This window comes from Carlito syrichta, unplaced genomic scaffold (assembly GCF_000164805.1).
Source record: "Carlito syrichta isolate Samal-C Ts95f unplaced genomic scaffold, Tarsius_syrichta-2.0.1 Scaffold315800, whole genome shotgun sequence".
NCBI classification, from domain to species: Eukaryota; Metazoa; Chordata; class Mammalia; order Primates; family Tarsiidae; genus Carlito; species Carlito syrichta.
This window is the reverse complement of record NW_007259896.1, coordinates 314,937-331,349: the sequence shown is the minus strand read 5'-3', so window position 1 is coordinate 331,349 and position 16,413 is coordinate 314,937. Positions and strand designations below refer to the sequence as shown.

The following is a 16,413-nucleotide window of genomic DNA, read 5'->3' as shown; positions in this document are numbered from 1 at the left end:
GGCTAATTTTTGATTTATTGTAGAGATGAGGTCTCACCAAGTTGCCCAGGTGGGTCTCGAACCCGCGGGCGCAGGCAATTCACTCACCTCAGCCTCCCCAAGCGAAGGATTACAGGCTAAGCCACCGAGTCTGGCTAGGTCTCTGGTTTCTAAGGGCACTAATTTCATTCATGAGTACTCCATCCTCATGACCTGTGTATCTCTCAAGGACCCAAATGCCATCATGTTAGGGATTCGATTTCAGTATATTAATTTTGAGGGAGCACAAACATTCAGTTTGTAGTCAAGAGGAGTCTCCTTCTGTGAATTATATTTCAACAAAAGTACAAATAAAGCTAAACAAATTACAACTCTGCATTTGTTCATGGCAGGTCATTCTGCTATGCACATACGCTGTATAACTCAAGTTTTTATTTATTTATTTGAACGAGAGTCTCACTGTCACCCAGTCTGTAGTTTAGTGGCATGCTCACGGCCACTGCAGCCTCACCTGCTGGGCTCAGGCGATCCTTCTTCCCCAGCTTTCCAAGTAATTGGAGCTACAGACATGCCCCACTCGCCTGGCTAAATTTTTTTTTTTTTTTGAGTTGGAGTCTCACTCCATTGCCCAGGCTGGAGTGCAGTGGCACACTCATGGCCACCCCAGTATCGATCTGCTGGGCTCCGGCGATCCTTCCACCTCAACCTTCCAAGTAGTTGGAACTACAGGTGTGCACTACCACACCTGGCTAATTTTTGATTTATTGTAGAGACCAGGTCTCACCAAGTTCCCTGGGCTGGTCTTGAACCTTTGGGCTCAGGCAATCCACTGGCCTTGGCCTCCCAAAGTGCTGGGATTATAAGGCTAGGCCACTGAGCCCGGCCTAATTTTTTGATATATTGTAGAGATCAGGTCTTGCCAAGATGCCCAGATTTACCATTCACATTTTTATCAGCTTAAAAATTTAAATTGTTTTCTTTCTTTTTTGAGTTGGAGTCTCACTCTGTCGCCCAGACCGGAGTGCAGTGGCCGTTCCTGGCCACCGCAGCCTCGACCTGCTGGACTTTGGTGATCCTTGCGCTTCAGCCTTCCAAGTAGCTGGAACTACAGGCGCACGCTACCACGCCCTGCTAATTTTTTTGTTTATTGTAGAGACAAGGTCTCACCAAGTTGCCCAGGCTGGCATCGAACCCTTGGGCTCAGGTAGTCCACTTGCCTTGGCCTCCCAAAGTGCTGGGTTTACAGGCTGAGCCACTGAGCCCAGCCTAATAAATTTCATTTTGTAAGTCTAAGGTGGGAGGATCGCCTGAGCCCAGCAGGTTGAGGCAGTGGTGGCCATGAGTGTGCCACTGCATTCCAGCCTGGGTCCAAAAAAAAAAAAAAAATAGAAGAATACAAAACTGGATGTATGCTATGTTCGGATATTATGTTAATAAGTTGGTTATAATAAGACTGGAAGTGAAAGTGTCAGCAGAAGTTCTGTTTTGTTAGTGTGCTCACAAGTGTGCTATGGGAGAGTATCACTAGCACCTTTGTTTATTTGTTTGTTTACTTATTTTTACCAGCACTTTTAGGTTTCCTGAATCACTGTGAGGCCTCACAGGCTTCAGCATAGAGTCCCACTCCAGCTAGGATTTATTATAGCAAAAGATGGGGTATAGTCTGAAACTAGTTACAAGCTTCTAAGAGTCCCTTTTTATTTTAGTCATACCGAAGCTCCTTTAATTCATCTGGCAAGTCGAGCAAACCCATGGTATGTTATGTAGCAAGGAAGTTCATTTGAGTGTAGGAGTCTTGAGCTTCTATGTGTGTAAGGGGTGTTGTCAGTCTTGAAATTCTTTTTTTTGAGTCGGAGTCTCACTGTCACCCAGGCTGGAGTGCATGGAATGTGCTCATGATCACTGCAGCCTGAACCTGATGGGCTCAGGTAATCCTTCTGCCACAACCTTCCAAGTAACTGGAGCCACAGGTGCACACCACCACGCCCGGCTAATTTTTTTATTTATCGTAGAGACGAGTTCTCACCAAGTTGCCCAGGCCTGTCTCGAACCTCTGGTCTCAGATAATCCTCTGTATTTGCCTCCCAAAGTGCTGGGATGACAGGTATGAGCCAACATGCCCGACTTGAAATTCCCCCTTATCTGGGAGTTGTCAAAAATTTAGACTCTCAGAAGGAAGCATAATCCCAATCGTTCTATGTTCACCATAAACCACATTTATTGTTTATACAAATACTTTAGGTACAGATATTATTAGTTAGGGTGGTGAAAGGAGGTACCTACAGAAACCTAGAATAAACCTAGTTTAGTGTGGTCTTTTTGCCTCAGCATAGACATTTGTGCTTTGACTGACACGCTTTGAATGTAGCACAGGTTAGACATAGATAAATTTCCAATAGGCAGATTTTAGGAAGCATTCAGACATTCTACTGCAGGCCAGGCTGGCAGTCTACCCCACCCCCTCAGCAAATCTCCATCAGATGTAAGACAAGGACAGTCATAGAGATGATAATGGACCACTTTTTGGTCAAGGAGTTTGTGGATTGCAAATGTCTGACAGGTCTCTTGCAGGAAAACCCCTTCCCTGGTCTTCTCCCATCTAACCTACCACCTGAGGGCATGAAATGCTAAGGGTCTAAGGATCTAAGACTAATGTGACTTAACCCATCCATCTGCCTACTGTTCGTCACCTGACATCAGCTTACCTGCTCCTTCATGATGATTTGGAGCAGACTTCCATCCAGTTACCTTAATGATCTCCCCCTATCCAAGGGAAATAGTTAAAAGGACTCAACCATGAGCAGCCATTTTGCCTTTGCCAGACCATCACCTCCATTTCCTTACTAGACTGATGTGGTCATGTGTTATTTGAGCTGTCTGTCCTCATATTTCCTCCCTCTCTCCCTCTCTCCCTCTCTCCCTCTCTCCCTCTCTCTCTCTCTCTCTCTCCCTCCCTCTCTCTCTCTCTCTCATGTTCTAAATAAACTATATATTGCCTTACTAAGCTGTAATGTGGCCATGTGCCCTTTGACTATGGCCAGACCATGTTTTCTTAAACTTTGGCCCCCTCCCTTACCTTGGGGAGGTGAATCAACTCTTTCTCTTTCTAATTTACTTTCTAAATAAACTGTGTTCTCTAACCTAACTTCAGTGCAATTCTTTGCATCTTTCTTGAGGCATCAGATCACAGACCAGACACCCCACACCCCCCATTGGGCCTGACCTAACATTCTGGAGACCCTGTTGGGAGAGTGTGATACTAACGGGGGGGGGGGCGGTGAGGCAGCAGTATGAGATTTTTAGACTCTTTTCTGAACACAGGTGATTATTCCATTAATAATGTTTTGTACTGCCTGTAATCCCACACCTTTGGGAGGCTGAGGTGAGTGGATTGCCTGAGCCCGTGGGTTCGCGACCTGCCTGGGCAGGTGAGACCTCATCTCTACAATAAATCAAAAATATTAGCCGGGCATGGTAGCGCGTGCCTGTAATTCGGGCTACTCGGAAGGCTGAGGCGGAAGGATCGCCGGAGCACAGCAGGTCGAGGCTGCGGTGGCCGGGGAGCGGCCACTGCACTCCAGTCTGGGCGACAGAGTGAGACTCCAACTCAAAAAAAAAAAAAATGTTTGTACTTTTTTTATTTTATACTTGCAAGAGATTATTTTTCCAACGTTTTATTTGCTTTATCACATCTTTCCATGAAATGAGGTTACGTTAGACTTAAAAACAATTTCTTCAATTAAAAACAACCTTGTGGCCGGGCTCGGTGCCTCAGCCTGTAATCCTGCGCCTTTGGGAGGCTGAGGTGAGTGGATTGCCTGAGCCCGCGGGTTCGAGATCCACCTGGGCAACTTGGCGAGACCTCATCTCTACAATAAGGTTGAGGCTGCGGTGGCTGGGGGCGGCCCCTGCGCTCCAGTCTGGGTGATAGAATGAGACTCCAACTCAAAAAAAAAAAAATTAAAAAAAAGCATTGTAATCTTTCTCCTGTTTGTATATTGGTCTAGAGAAACTGCTGTGGTGGAAGTATAAATTACTCCTTGCTAGGAAAGCAACTTTAACCTTTGTTACACTATTAGTATCAATTGGACCCAGGTTTAGCTTTCTTTCTTTTTTGGATAGTCCTAGTTATGTGTAAACGGCAGTATTTTATTCCTGTAATTTGGAGGTCTACAAAAGAATAAAGAATGTTTTTATTTTATTTTATATTTTTTAGCGTTTAAAAAAATTAGAACAAGTTGAATGTGGCTTGTAAGCTAAGCTCCTCCGGAGGCTGAGGCAGGAGGATTGCTGGAGCTGGGGAGTTTGAGATCAGCCAAAGCAACATAGGGAGACCCTGCCTCTCTCTCTCTCTTTTTTTTTGAGTTGGAGTGTCTCTCCATCGCCCAGGCTGGAGAGCAGTGGCACACTCAAGGCCACCCCAGCGTTGACCTGCTGGGCTCTGGTGATCCTTCTGCTTCAGCCTTCCGAGTAGCTGGAACATCAGACTCATGCTAGCATGCCTAGCTAAGTTTTTGATTTATTGTAGAGACATGTTGCCCAGGCTGGTCTCGAACCCGCGGGCTCAGGCAATCCTCTCATCCTTGAACCACCATGCCCGGCCAACCCTGTCTCTTAAGAAAAAAAATTACAACAGACTTGGGTTCTTGGGACATATGCCAAAATGTTAATATCTATTTTCTTTTTTTTTTTTGAGTTCGAGTCTCACTCTGTCACCCAGACTGGAGTGCAGTGGCGGCTCCTGGCCACCGCAGCCTCGACCTGCTGGGCTCTGGCGATCCTTCCGCCTCAGCCTTCCAAGTGGCTGGAACTACAGGCGTACGCTACCACGCCCGGCTAGTTTTTTGATTTATTGTAAAGATGAGGTCTCACCAAGTTGCCCAGGTGGGTCTCGAACGCGCAGGCTCAGGCAATCCACTCACCTCAGCCTCCCAAGGCGCAGGATGACAGGCTGAGTCACCGAGCCCGGCTTAATATCTATTTTCTTATCCAACTTGTTTGTATCACAGTCATCTTTTTTTTTTTTTTTTTGGTGAGTCGGAATCTCACTCTATCACCCAGGCTAGAGTGCAGTAGCAAGCTCAACGGACACCACAGCATCGACCTTCTGGGCTCAGGAAATCCTTCTGCCTCTGCCTTTCAAGTAGCTGGAACTATAGACACGTGCCACCACGACCGACTAACTTTTACTGATTTATTGTAGAGATGAGGTCTTGCCAAGTTGCCCAGGCTGGCCTCGAACCTGTGGGCTTAGGCAATCCTCTCACTTCAGCCTCCCAAAGTGCTGGGATTATAGGAGCCACGGCATCCAGCATTCACTTTCATCTTTAGATATTAACAAATATTTGTAAAATGCAACATAAAGGCTGGATGAAATGGCTCACATCTATAATCCTAATCCCTTGGGAGGCCAAGGTGAGAGTGTTGCCTGAGTCCACAGGTTTGAGACTAGCCTGGGCAATTTGGCGAGACTGCATCTATAAAATGAGTCAGAAAATTAGCTGGACGTGGCGGTGCGTGCCTGTAGTTCCAACTACTTGAAAGGCTAAGGTAGATTACCTAAGTCCGGCAGGTGGAGACTTAGTGGCCGTGAGCGTGCCACTGCACTCCAGCCTGGATGACGAATGAGATTCCAACTCAAAAAAAAAAAAAAAAGCCAACATAAATTCTGCTTACTAGATAGATACTTACCAAAGATGTTCTTTTATAAATATAAGTATGTATTATATAGAAAAGAAGACTGTAAGGAAACAAATCAAAGTGTTCAACCGTGATGTTAAAACTGAAGTTACCGCCAGGCTCGGTGGCTCAGCCTGTAATCCTAGCACTTTGGGAGGACGAGGCAAGTGGATTGCCTGAGTTCTTGGCTGGCCTCTGCTCACTTGCTGCTCTTCTGTTTCTGTTACTGCTCTGCCATGGCTTCCGGTGTGTGAATGGTCCACAAAATACATCTCTGCATTTGGGTCCTAGGCTTCTCTGGATACTCTAAAGTATCACATCTAGCACTTTGGGAGACCGAAGTGGGGGGATTGCTTGAGGCCTGAGTACAGCCTGTGTAATACAGTGACACCCTACTTATATCCCCCAAAAAGTATCATATTCCAAGTCCCTTCTCTTTCGGGTTCCTACTCAGTTTATCCGAGGTTTTGATGATCTCATTGCACTACCCCATGACAGTCCTTACCTGGTTTTAACTCTTTTCCTAATATGTCTCTACCTGCTTAGTAAGTTTTTGTAACATTTCCTATAATTTGGGTTCTGTTTTACTCCGGTTCTGTTTTACTCCCTTCCTTTTTCTAACTCTTCTGCTAAAACCTCAGAAGTTTACGTTTACTTGTTTCTTTCCAGAGCGTCACTGTTCGAATGGCATTATAAACAGGTTTTAATGCCATACTGCTCGCCTTGTGAAGACCTGGTAGCAGAGGACATTTTATTTTATTTATTTTTTATTTTTGAGTTGGGGTCTCACTCTGTCGCCCAGACTGGAGTGTAGTGGCACACTCCTGGCCACCGCAGCCTTGACCTGCGGGGCTCCAGCGATCCTTCCGCCTCAGTCTTTCAAGTAGCTGGAACTACAGGCATGTGCTACCACGCCCGGCTAATTTTTGATTTATTGTAGAGACGAGGTCTCCCCAAGAGACAGTAATCCCAGCACTTTGGGAGGCCGAGGAGAGTGGATTGCCTGAGCCCCATGGGTTTGAGACCGGCCCGGGCAACTTGGTGAGAGCTCGTTTCTACAATAAATCAAAAATTTCCTGGGCATGGTAGTATGTGCCTGTAGTTCCAGCTACTTGGAAGACTGAGGTGGAAGGATTGCCGGAGCCCAGCAGGTTGATGCTGGAGTGGCTGTGAGCATGCCCCTACCCCCTAGCCTGGGTGACAGAGTGAGACTCCAAATAAAAAAAAAAAAGGAATAAAGGAGGGCCTCTGGTTATGTTTGTCATCATTTTCTCTTGTCTCTTTCCTCTTCTCTCAGCTTATTCCCTGGATGTCCTATATATTTTCTGCTTCCCCTCCTTCCCTTTTGCTTGGATGATTTTTTTTTTTTTTTTTTTGAGTTGGAGTCTCACTCTGTCACCCAGACTGGAATGCAGTGGCACGCTCATGGCCACAACAGTGTTTACCTGCTGGACTCAGGAGATCCTTCCACTTCCTCCTCCTTAGTAGCTGGAACTGCGGGCGTGTGTTGTTATGTCCAGCTTCTTTTTTGATTTATTGTAGAAATGAGGTCTCCCCAAGTTGACCAGGTTGGTCTCAAATCCCCGGACTCAAGTAAACCTTTCGTCTTGACCTCCAAAAGAGCTGGGATTACAGGCTGAGTCACCATGCCCGGCCTGGCCTTAACATTGTTTTTTTTTTTTTTTGAGTTGGAGTCTCACTCTGTCACCACTCTCTTGACTACCACAGCCTCTACCTGCTGGGCTCACGCGATCATTCCACCTCAGCCTTCCAAGTAGCTGGATCTATAGGCACGCGCTACCATGCCCGGCTAATTTTTATTATTGTAGAGACGAGTAGCTGGAACTACAGGCATGTGCTACCACGCCCGGCTAATTTTTGATTTATTGTAGAGACGAGGTCTCCCCAAGAGACAGTAATCCCAGCACTTTGGGAGGCTGAGGAGAGTGGATTGCCTGAGCCCCATGGGTTTGATTCCAGCCCGGGCAACTTGGTGAGAGCTCTCACCAAGTTGCCTAGCCTGGTCTCGAACTCCCGGGTTTAGGCAGTCATCTTGCCTTGGCCTCCCAAAGTGTGCTGGGATTACAGGCTGAGCCACTGCACCCAGCCTGGCCTTAGCATTTTAAAAGAATTCAGAACAACACTGGCAGGCACAGGAAGTTGGGAGGTGAGTAGAAGTGGATGGGCTGAGGTGGTGAGGCTGGGGCAGTGAGGGCTACACATATGAAAATGGGCAAGGTGTACGTTCTTTCTCCTACTTCGTGAAGCTGACTAGTGGCTGTGCTGCTTCATAACTGTTGCTGTAGTTTCTTACTGCGTTCTGGCTTTTTGATTCAGTTATGTCTGGCTCAACAAGTTTATGAGTACACATGGCACTTCTGAGACAGTTTTCTCAAGTGAGACATTTTCCAGATATTTACCTTTATTCTTTTAAACAGTTTCTAACCACTATGTCAATTCTTACCAATGCTCTTCTCCCTCTCTAGGACTCCTCGTCCAGTCATTGTGGAGCCTATGGAGCAGTTTGATGATGAAGATGGTTTGCCAGAGAAGCTGATGCAGAAAACCCAACAGTATCACAAGTAAGTTAAGTTGTTGTTGTTGTTGTTTTTTGAGTTGGACTCACCCAGGCTAGAGTGCAGTGGCACACTCATGGCTACCTCAGCATCGACCTGCTGGGCTCTGGCAGTCCTTCCGCCAGACTTCAAGGTAGCTGGAACTATAGACGTGCACTACCATTCCTGGCTAATTTTGTGATTTAGTGTAGAGATGAGATCTTGCCAAGGTGCCCAGGTGTTCTCGATCCCATGGGCTCAGGCAGTTTGCTCACCTCAGCCTCCCAAAGTACTGGGATTATAGACTTGAGCCACCATGCCTGGTCTGTAAGTTTTTACTGATACTGGTATTTTTAGATTTATGTGCTGTCAAGGGTGTTTGCTGAATCACTTTTGTTTTTAGGTATATTGTTGGATTATGAAGTGTTCTGTTTAGTCATATAATCTCGTTGATACAGCAGCTTGGTTGACATGGACTACTAGTTTTCTTTCTTTCTTTTTTTGAGTTGGGGTCTCACTCTATCAACTAGGCTGGAGTGAAGTGGTACTGCAGCCTAGACCTCCCAGAGGCAGGTGATCCTTCCATCTCAACCTCCCAAGTAGCTGGGACTATAGGTATGCACCACCCCACCTGGCTAATTTATTTTATTTATGTAGTGATATGGTCTCACGATGTTACCCAGGCTGGTCTTGAACTTTTGGGCTGAAGTGATCATTTTACCTCAACCTCCCAAAGTACTGGGATTACAGGGGTGAATTACTGTGCCTAGGCTAGTTTTCTCCCCTCCTTTCCTCCCTTTCCCGCCTCCTTCCTTCCGCCTATCCATTCGTCCCATGATCTTACTCTGTTGCCCAGACAGGAGTGCAGTGTCATGATCACAGCTCACCTCAGATTCGACCTCCTGGGCTCAGGTGATCCTCCTGTCTCAGCCTCCCGAGAGGCTGGGACTGCAGGTACGTGCTATCCCAGCTAATTTTTTTGCTTTTTTTTTTTTTTTTTTTTTGGTGGAGATGAGGCCTTGCTATGTTGCCCAGGCTTCTCTCTAACTCCTGAGCTCAAGCAACCCTCCTGCCTCAGCCTCCCAAAGTGCTGGGATTATAGACGTGAGCCACTTTGCTTGGCCTTAGTTTCATTTATTTATTTTTTGGGGAGGGTAGGTACAACACTAATTTTTCTTAGAGAAGCCTGCTTTTATAACTGGGACCGGGATGAGTAGGTAGAAAGAGACTGTCAGTAATGCTCATGCCAGAGAAATGATGACATCTCTGTAATGTACAAATACGTCTTAAGGTTTTAGCATACTGTGATTTAGAAGGATTCCTGATGGGAGTAGAGGTGCAGTGGAGAATTCCTGGTTAAATAGCCTGGCATGGGGAAGAACTCTTCATAGAAGTAAAAAATAAAAATAGCCGTTTTTCAAAATGCAGAATTGTTTACCAGTTGCCTTTTTCACTTTTTATAATATGCTCGTATTTACTTACATCACTTGTATGAATACACTGTTTTTTCAAACCAGTCTATTATTTAAAACTTTGGAATACCTTGGTACTAGGCACTGTTTGAAGTGCTGGCAACATAGTCACATGGGTAGTTGGATTTACAACTGGGCTTTAGTGTAACCGGCCTGGCTGGAGTTAATAAAATGTAATAGAAAAGGTCAGAGGACTAAAACCCTGAACTCTGGACCACCCAGTGTGTAGATGTTGGGATCAGAAGGAATTAGGAGGAATCAGAAAAGACTCAAGGAGTTGTTCACTGGGCTTAGGGGACAGCAGAGACTGTCCTGTAAGCAGGTAAGGGAATCTTTCACAAAAGGCTATCGGAGTAATTGATTATAATTCATAACCATTTTAATTTTTCTTCTGCTATTTTTCAAACACTTACTATGATTTCTTGTTCACTTTTTTCTTGTTACAGATTACAAATATGAAGTAGCGCACAGTTTTGGATTTGGGAATTAGAGAACTAGAGTTATTACAAGGTTGTTTCAGGAAGTGGAATTTATAAAGCTGTAAACTTTTTTTTTTTTTTGGAGTCTCACTCTTGTTGCCCAGGCTGGAGTGCCACCACAGCCTCGACCTGCTGGGCTTAGGTGATCCTTCTGCCTCAGCCCTCCAAGTAACTGGAGCTACAAATGCACGCCACCACAACCGGCTAGTTTTTGTGATTTATTGTAGAGACGAGGTCTCACCAACTTGCCCAGACTGGTCTCGAACCCGCAGACTCAGGCAGTCCTCTAGCCTCGGCCACCCAAAGTGCCCAGCAAACCTTTTAAGAGCTAGTTATATTCCCGCTTTTACTAGTGAAGAGCTATGCTCAGAAAGAGATGCTCACAGCATCAGAGCCAAGCATCAGAGTCAGTTCCAACTTCAGAAATAAAGTCTTATAGGGTGCTTACTTTGGGAGAAAATGAAGTTTTTTTTGAAGTTCATATTATAGCCAATCTCTGATTTAGGAACGTGTGACCAATAAGCAGTTCTTTTAAAAAATCGGTGGTTGGTAGATCTTCCTACTCTTTTATACTTCCTTGGTCAGTTTGGTCAGTGCTTTTTTTGGAGTTGGAGTCTCACTCTTGTCACTCAGGCTGGAGTGCTGTGGCACGCTCACGGCCACCGCGGCCTTGACCTGCTGGGATCAGGCAGTCCTTCTGCCTTAGCCTTCCACGTAGCTGGAACTACAGATGCGCCACCATACCCGGCTAGGTTTTGGGATTTATTGTTGAGACAAGGTCTCACCAAGTTGCCCATGCTGGTCTCGCATCCCCGGGCTCAGGCAATCCTCTTGCCTCAGCCTCCCAAAGTGCTGGGATCATAGTTGTAGTCTCACTCTGTTGCCCAGGCTGGAGTGCAGTGGCATGCTCACGGCCACTGCTGCCTTGACCTGCTGGCTCAGGCGATCCTTTCACCTCAGCCTTCCAAGTAGCTGGAACTATAGGCGCGCAATACCATACCTGGCTTATTTTTTGATGTATTGTAGAGCCGAGGTCTTGCCAAGATGTCCAGGCTGATCTCAAATCTCTGGGCTCAGGCAGTCTTCTCGCCTTGGCCTCCCAAAGTGCTGGGGTTACAGGCTTGAGCCACCATGCCTGGCCAGGTTAGTCCTTTAAAAAGAAAACAAATCCAAATTTGTTTTTCAGTCATAGAATATCTAGGATCATGGCTAACTTCAGTTTTCCTCACAAGTATTTGAAGATCTTTGAAGCTGTTTCTTGCAACCACATTTTTTCCTGTGTGATAACCTCCTTTTTTTCTCTCACATTTATTCCACCCATTTACGCTTACCTCCCCATCCTAAAATAAAAGCTAAAATTTAGCCGGGCTCGTGGCTCAGCCTGTAATCCCGTGCCTTTGGGAGACTGAGGTGAGTGGATTGCCTGAGCCCACAGGTTCGAGACCTGCCTGGGCAACTTGGCGAGACCTCTTCTCTACAATAAATCAAAAAATTAGCTACGTGTGGTAGCGCGTGCCTATAGTACCAGCTACTCAGAAGGCTGAGGCGGAAGGATCGTCGGAGCCCAGCAGGTCGAGGCTGCGGTGGCCAGGAGCGTGCCACTGCCCTCCAGCCTGCGCGACAGAGTGAGACTCCAAATAAAAAAAAAAAAAAAAGCTAAAATTTACAGTTGCAGTTAAATATCTATAGTTGTATTGGTAGAGTCGTAATTGTGTTTCTGTTAGAACTTTTAATAGGAGCTATTATAGTAAAGAATAATTGGAAATTTCTCTAAAGATTTCTTAAAAGATCGGACATCATGACTCACATCTGTAATTCCTGCGCTTTGGGAGGCTGGGATTGAGTCCAGGAGTTTGAGACTAGCGTAGGCATCATAGTGAAAAGGATTACCTAAGCCTAGGAGGTTGAGGCTTGGTGAGCTGTAACTTTGCCACTGCATTCCACAGAGAGTGAGACCCTAACTCAAAAAAAAAAAAAGACTTAGAAGTAAAAAAAAATTAAATTTCAGGTACATTTATAAATCTTTATAGTTTTTATTTGGTCATTATTTGCTCATCATTTATTCAAGAAATAAATATTGCATGTATATAATACAGTGTGCCAGATACTGGGTTAAGTACTATAGTAGTTAACAGACATATTTGATGTCCTTATAGAATTTACTGTTTACTAAGGGAAAGGGGAATTAAATAATTAACTGTAGTTGTGGCAAGTTAGGGCATTATTTTTTGGCCTAATCATTAATGTGGTACATAACACTCAATAAAATTTAGCTAATAAATAGGGAGTGCAGATTGTAGCATATGATTGTGTACTTTTGAAACCTGGGTCTGTAACTTACTAGTTGGGCATTCTTGGGTAGTTAAACCTGTCTCCTAGCCGGACTCGGTGGCTCAGCCTGTAATCCCAGCACTTCGGGAGGCTGAGGTGAGTGGATTGCCTGAGCCCGCAGATTGGAGACCTGCCTGGGCAACTTGGTAAGACCTCATCTCTACAATAAATCAAAAATTAGCCGGGCGTGGTAGCGCGCGCCTGTAGTTCCAGCTACTTGGAAGGCTGGGACAGAAGGATCGCCAGAGCCCAGCAGGTCGAGGCTGCGGTGGCCGGGAGCGTGCCACTGCACTCCAGTCTGGGTGACAAAGTGAAACTTCAACTCAAAAAAAAAACCAAACAAACCTGTCTCTTAAACCTATACCACAATATTGCCATGAGGTGATTCATGTGGAGTACCTGCCTGGCATAGTACTTTGAACATTGCATGTGCTTAAGAAATAATAGTTGTAGTTATTCTCATTTGCTGTTGGTGTTTTACCTTATAAGCATACATACATTTCTGTATGTTTTTAATGTAAATATAGGGAAAGAGAACAGCCACCACGTTTTGCTCAGCCTGGGACATTTGAATTTGAATATGCATCTCGATGGAAGGCTCTTGATGAAATGGAAAAACAGCAGCGTGAGCAGGTGGATAGAAACATCAGAGAAGCCAAAGAAAAACTGGAGGCGGAAATGGAAGCAGCTAGACATGAGCACCAGTTAATGCTAATGAGGCAAGGTAAAAATGAGTTTTCATATAGATGTGGTATGATTTTTTTTTCCCTCTTGAGGTTCATTTGTATATACCATGGATTTGTAATACTGTTTAATTGCTATTTAGGAGTTCAGAGACAGTTGGCACTCACCATTTTAAATACAAAAGTCTGTCTCCCTTTGAAAAAAAAATTACTGGCTGGGTGCAGTGGCTCGCGCCTATAATCCCAGCATTATGGAAGGCCAAGGTGAGAGGATTGTGTGAGCCCACAAGTTCGAAACCATCCTGGGCAAGTTGGCGAAACCTCAACTCTACAATAAATCAAAAAATCAGCTGGGCATGGTGGCGCATGCCTCTATAGTTCCAGTTACTTGGAAGGCTGGAGTGGAAGGGTTGCCTGAGGCCAGCAGGTTGAGTCTGTGGTGGCCATGAGCATGCCACTGTACTCCAGCCTGGGCGACAGAGTGAGAATCCAACTCAAAAAAGAAAAAAAAAACTTAGTAAAGTTAGTTTTACCTACTCAAGTAGTATTGTTGGAGGTAATTCAAGGATGTTAAATTTTGCTGGTAGCAAATAAATGATTCTGTTGGCAGAAAGAGAAATGTGGTGAGTAATTTTTGATAGAAAGACATAGTATAAAGCCACATGCAAAACATTGGGGAAAAAAAGTTGAGACAAATGCTGGCTATTTAAGATTATTAGTACGTGTCAAACGAGTACAGATGGATAATTTGGTAGAAATGAAAAAGATTTGTGTGTGCAGATGAATATGGGGTTGCAGGAAGAGTAAATTCTCGGTAATTGGCAAGAACAAGAGTGGACATCTTGTAGCTGTGTTGTGCACATGAGTCTCGTTGGGCTGGGAAGTTACCACCTGCCACGCCACATGGGGAGGCCAAGGCCCTCCATATCTGTATCTGGCAGAGCCACTGAGATGAGACAGTCCTTCCTGCCACCTGGATAGTCAAGTGTTTTGGCCAACCTTTGAGCATATACCAAGATAGCTAGAAGCCAGAGAAAAAGTAGAGATGATTGCACTGAAACGGATTAATAAGAAATTAAATTTTTTTTTTTTGAGTTGGGAGTCTCACTCTGTTGCCCAGACTGGAGCACAGTGACCACTCCTGGCCACCGCAGCCTCGACCTGGGCTCCGGCGATTCTTCTGCCTCAACCTTCCAAGTAGCTGGAACTACAAGCGCGCGCTACCACGCCCGGCTAATGTTTGATTTATTGTAGTGATGAGGTCTCGCCAAGTTGCCCAGGCTGGTCTCGAATCCGCGGGCTCAGGCAATCCACTCACCTCAGCCTCCCAAAGGCATGGGATTACAGGCTGAGCCACCGAGCCCGGCTAGGAATTAATTAATACTGATTTGTCCTGTAACCCTTCAGCACAGTGTTCTGCAGGTCCATTGGTGATGATATATATCTTTGTCAAACCACATGTATGGGGCCTAAATACAGCCCATATCAAGGCAGTGTATTCTTTTTGACAGTTCATTTTCCTATAGACTACCCCTTCAAACTTTCTTTCTTTCTTTCTTTTTTTGAGTTAGAGTCTCACTGTGTCGCCAAGGCTGAAGTGTAGTGGCATGCTCACAGCTACCGCCGCTTAAGGCTGAAGTGCAGTGGCATGCTCACAGCTACCGCCGCTTTGACCTGCTGGGCTCAGGCGATCCTTCTAAGATGCTGGAACTACAGGCGCATGCTATTTTGATTTATTGTAGAGACAAGGTCTCGCCATGTTACTCAGGCTGGTCTCAAACTTGCAGGCTTAGGCAATCCTCTTGCCTTTGAATCCCAAAGTGCTAGGATTATAGGCGTGAGCTACTGGGCCAGCCTGATATCATCTTTTTTAACTTTTAGTTTTTATTTACCTCCCTCCATTTATTCACATGCTTATCTGAGAAGACCTAGACTTTTCCAGTTTTGGACAATAACCGTTTTTAGAAACTGTAAAGTAGTTACAAGAGAACAGTTGCCCAAGACAAGCATTTTTTATTTAGAATGCAGTATGTTTATTATGTGGCCAGTGCCTTCACTCTCACTTGGTTATGAGACGAAAACCACACCTCATGGCTCTAACATACTGAAGAAGTCACCTGGGGGGAGGGAGATGGATGCTCTCGTGTTGCATCAAAGGGAGCAGCGCCATCCTAGCGGCATCCATTCTTGCTGAAGTCTTCCACTGTTCAGAGATTGGCAGTATTGCTTGAATAGGAAGGGTAGGGCACAGTGGTCAAGCCGTTTTGGGGCAAAAACTGCTGAACACTCAGCATGGTGTGGGCAGGTGATTTGTGTAAATCACCCTTCATGAAATGGGCAATGCATTCACGGAGACCAAACGCAGCCTCTCACAACAATGCTAGCTGGTACCCGGATGTCCTAGTACACTTACCTAGTGGGGGAAGCCTTTACCTAAGGGACCCGCCCTATTAAAGGTAATTCTGATTTTTTTTGGATCCCCCACTTCAGAAAATGGTCTCACCATTTTTTTCCTTCCTGTCTTCATTTTTATACCTATCATTAGCATTTTTATCTTCCTGCCTTCATGTCTGTTCTTTATTTATTTTATTTTATTTATTTTTAAATTTTTTTTATTTTTTGGGTTGAAGTCTCACTCCGTCGCCCAGACTGGAGTGCAGTGGCCGCTCCCGGCCACCCCAGCCTCGACCTGCTGGGCTCCCGCGATCCTTCCGCTTCAGCCTTCCGAGTAGCTGGAACTACAGGCATGCGCCACCACGCCTGGCTCATTTTGATTTATTGTAGAAATGAGATCTCGCCAAGTTGCCCAGGCAGGTGTGGAACCCACGGGCTCAGGCAGTCCACTCACCTCAGCCTCCCAAAGCGTGGGATTACAGGCTGAGCCACCGAGCCCGGTCCATGTCTGCTCTTAATTTTCCAAATAATTTTTCCTGGTCTTTCCTATCTATCCCTCATCTTTTCTACTCCCATAATATTTTCTTTCTTTCTTTCTTTCTTTCTTTCTTTCTTTCTTTCTTTCTTTCTTTCTTTCTCTCTCTCTCTCTCTTTCTTTCTTTTTCTCTTTCTCTCTCTTTCTCTCTTTCTTTCTCTCTTTCTCTCTCTCTCTTTCTTTCTCTCTCTCTCTTTCTCTCTTTCTTTCTCTCTCTCTCTTTCTCTCTCTCTTTCTTTCTCTCTTTCTCTCTCTCTCTCTTTCTCTCTCTCTTTCTCTCTCTCTTTCTCTCTCTCTTTCTCTCTC

General features: G+C 45.3%; 1 protein-coding gene across 1 annotated transcript in view; it reads left to right on the top strand.

Moving 5' to 3' along the window:
* The window catches only part of LOC103275850 (paraspeckle component 1), a 78,489-nt gene that overhangs the window by 8,993 nt on the left and 53,083 nt on the right, over positions 1 to 16,413 (top strand). Inside the window, exons 3-4 of the mRNA XM_021706564.1 lie at positions 8,145 to 8,240; positions 13,023 to 13,219. Coding sequence (XP_021562239.1) covers positions 8,145 to 8,240; positions 13,023 to 13,219 — 293 coding nt within the window. The remainder of the gene's footprint in view (positions 1 to 8,144; positions 8,241 to 13,022; positions 13,220 to 16,413) is intronic.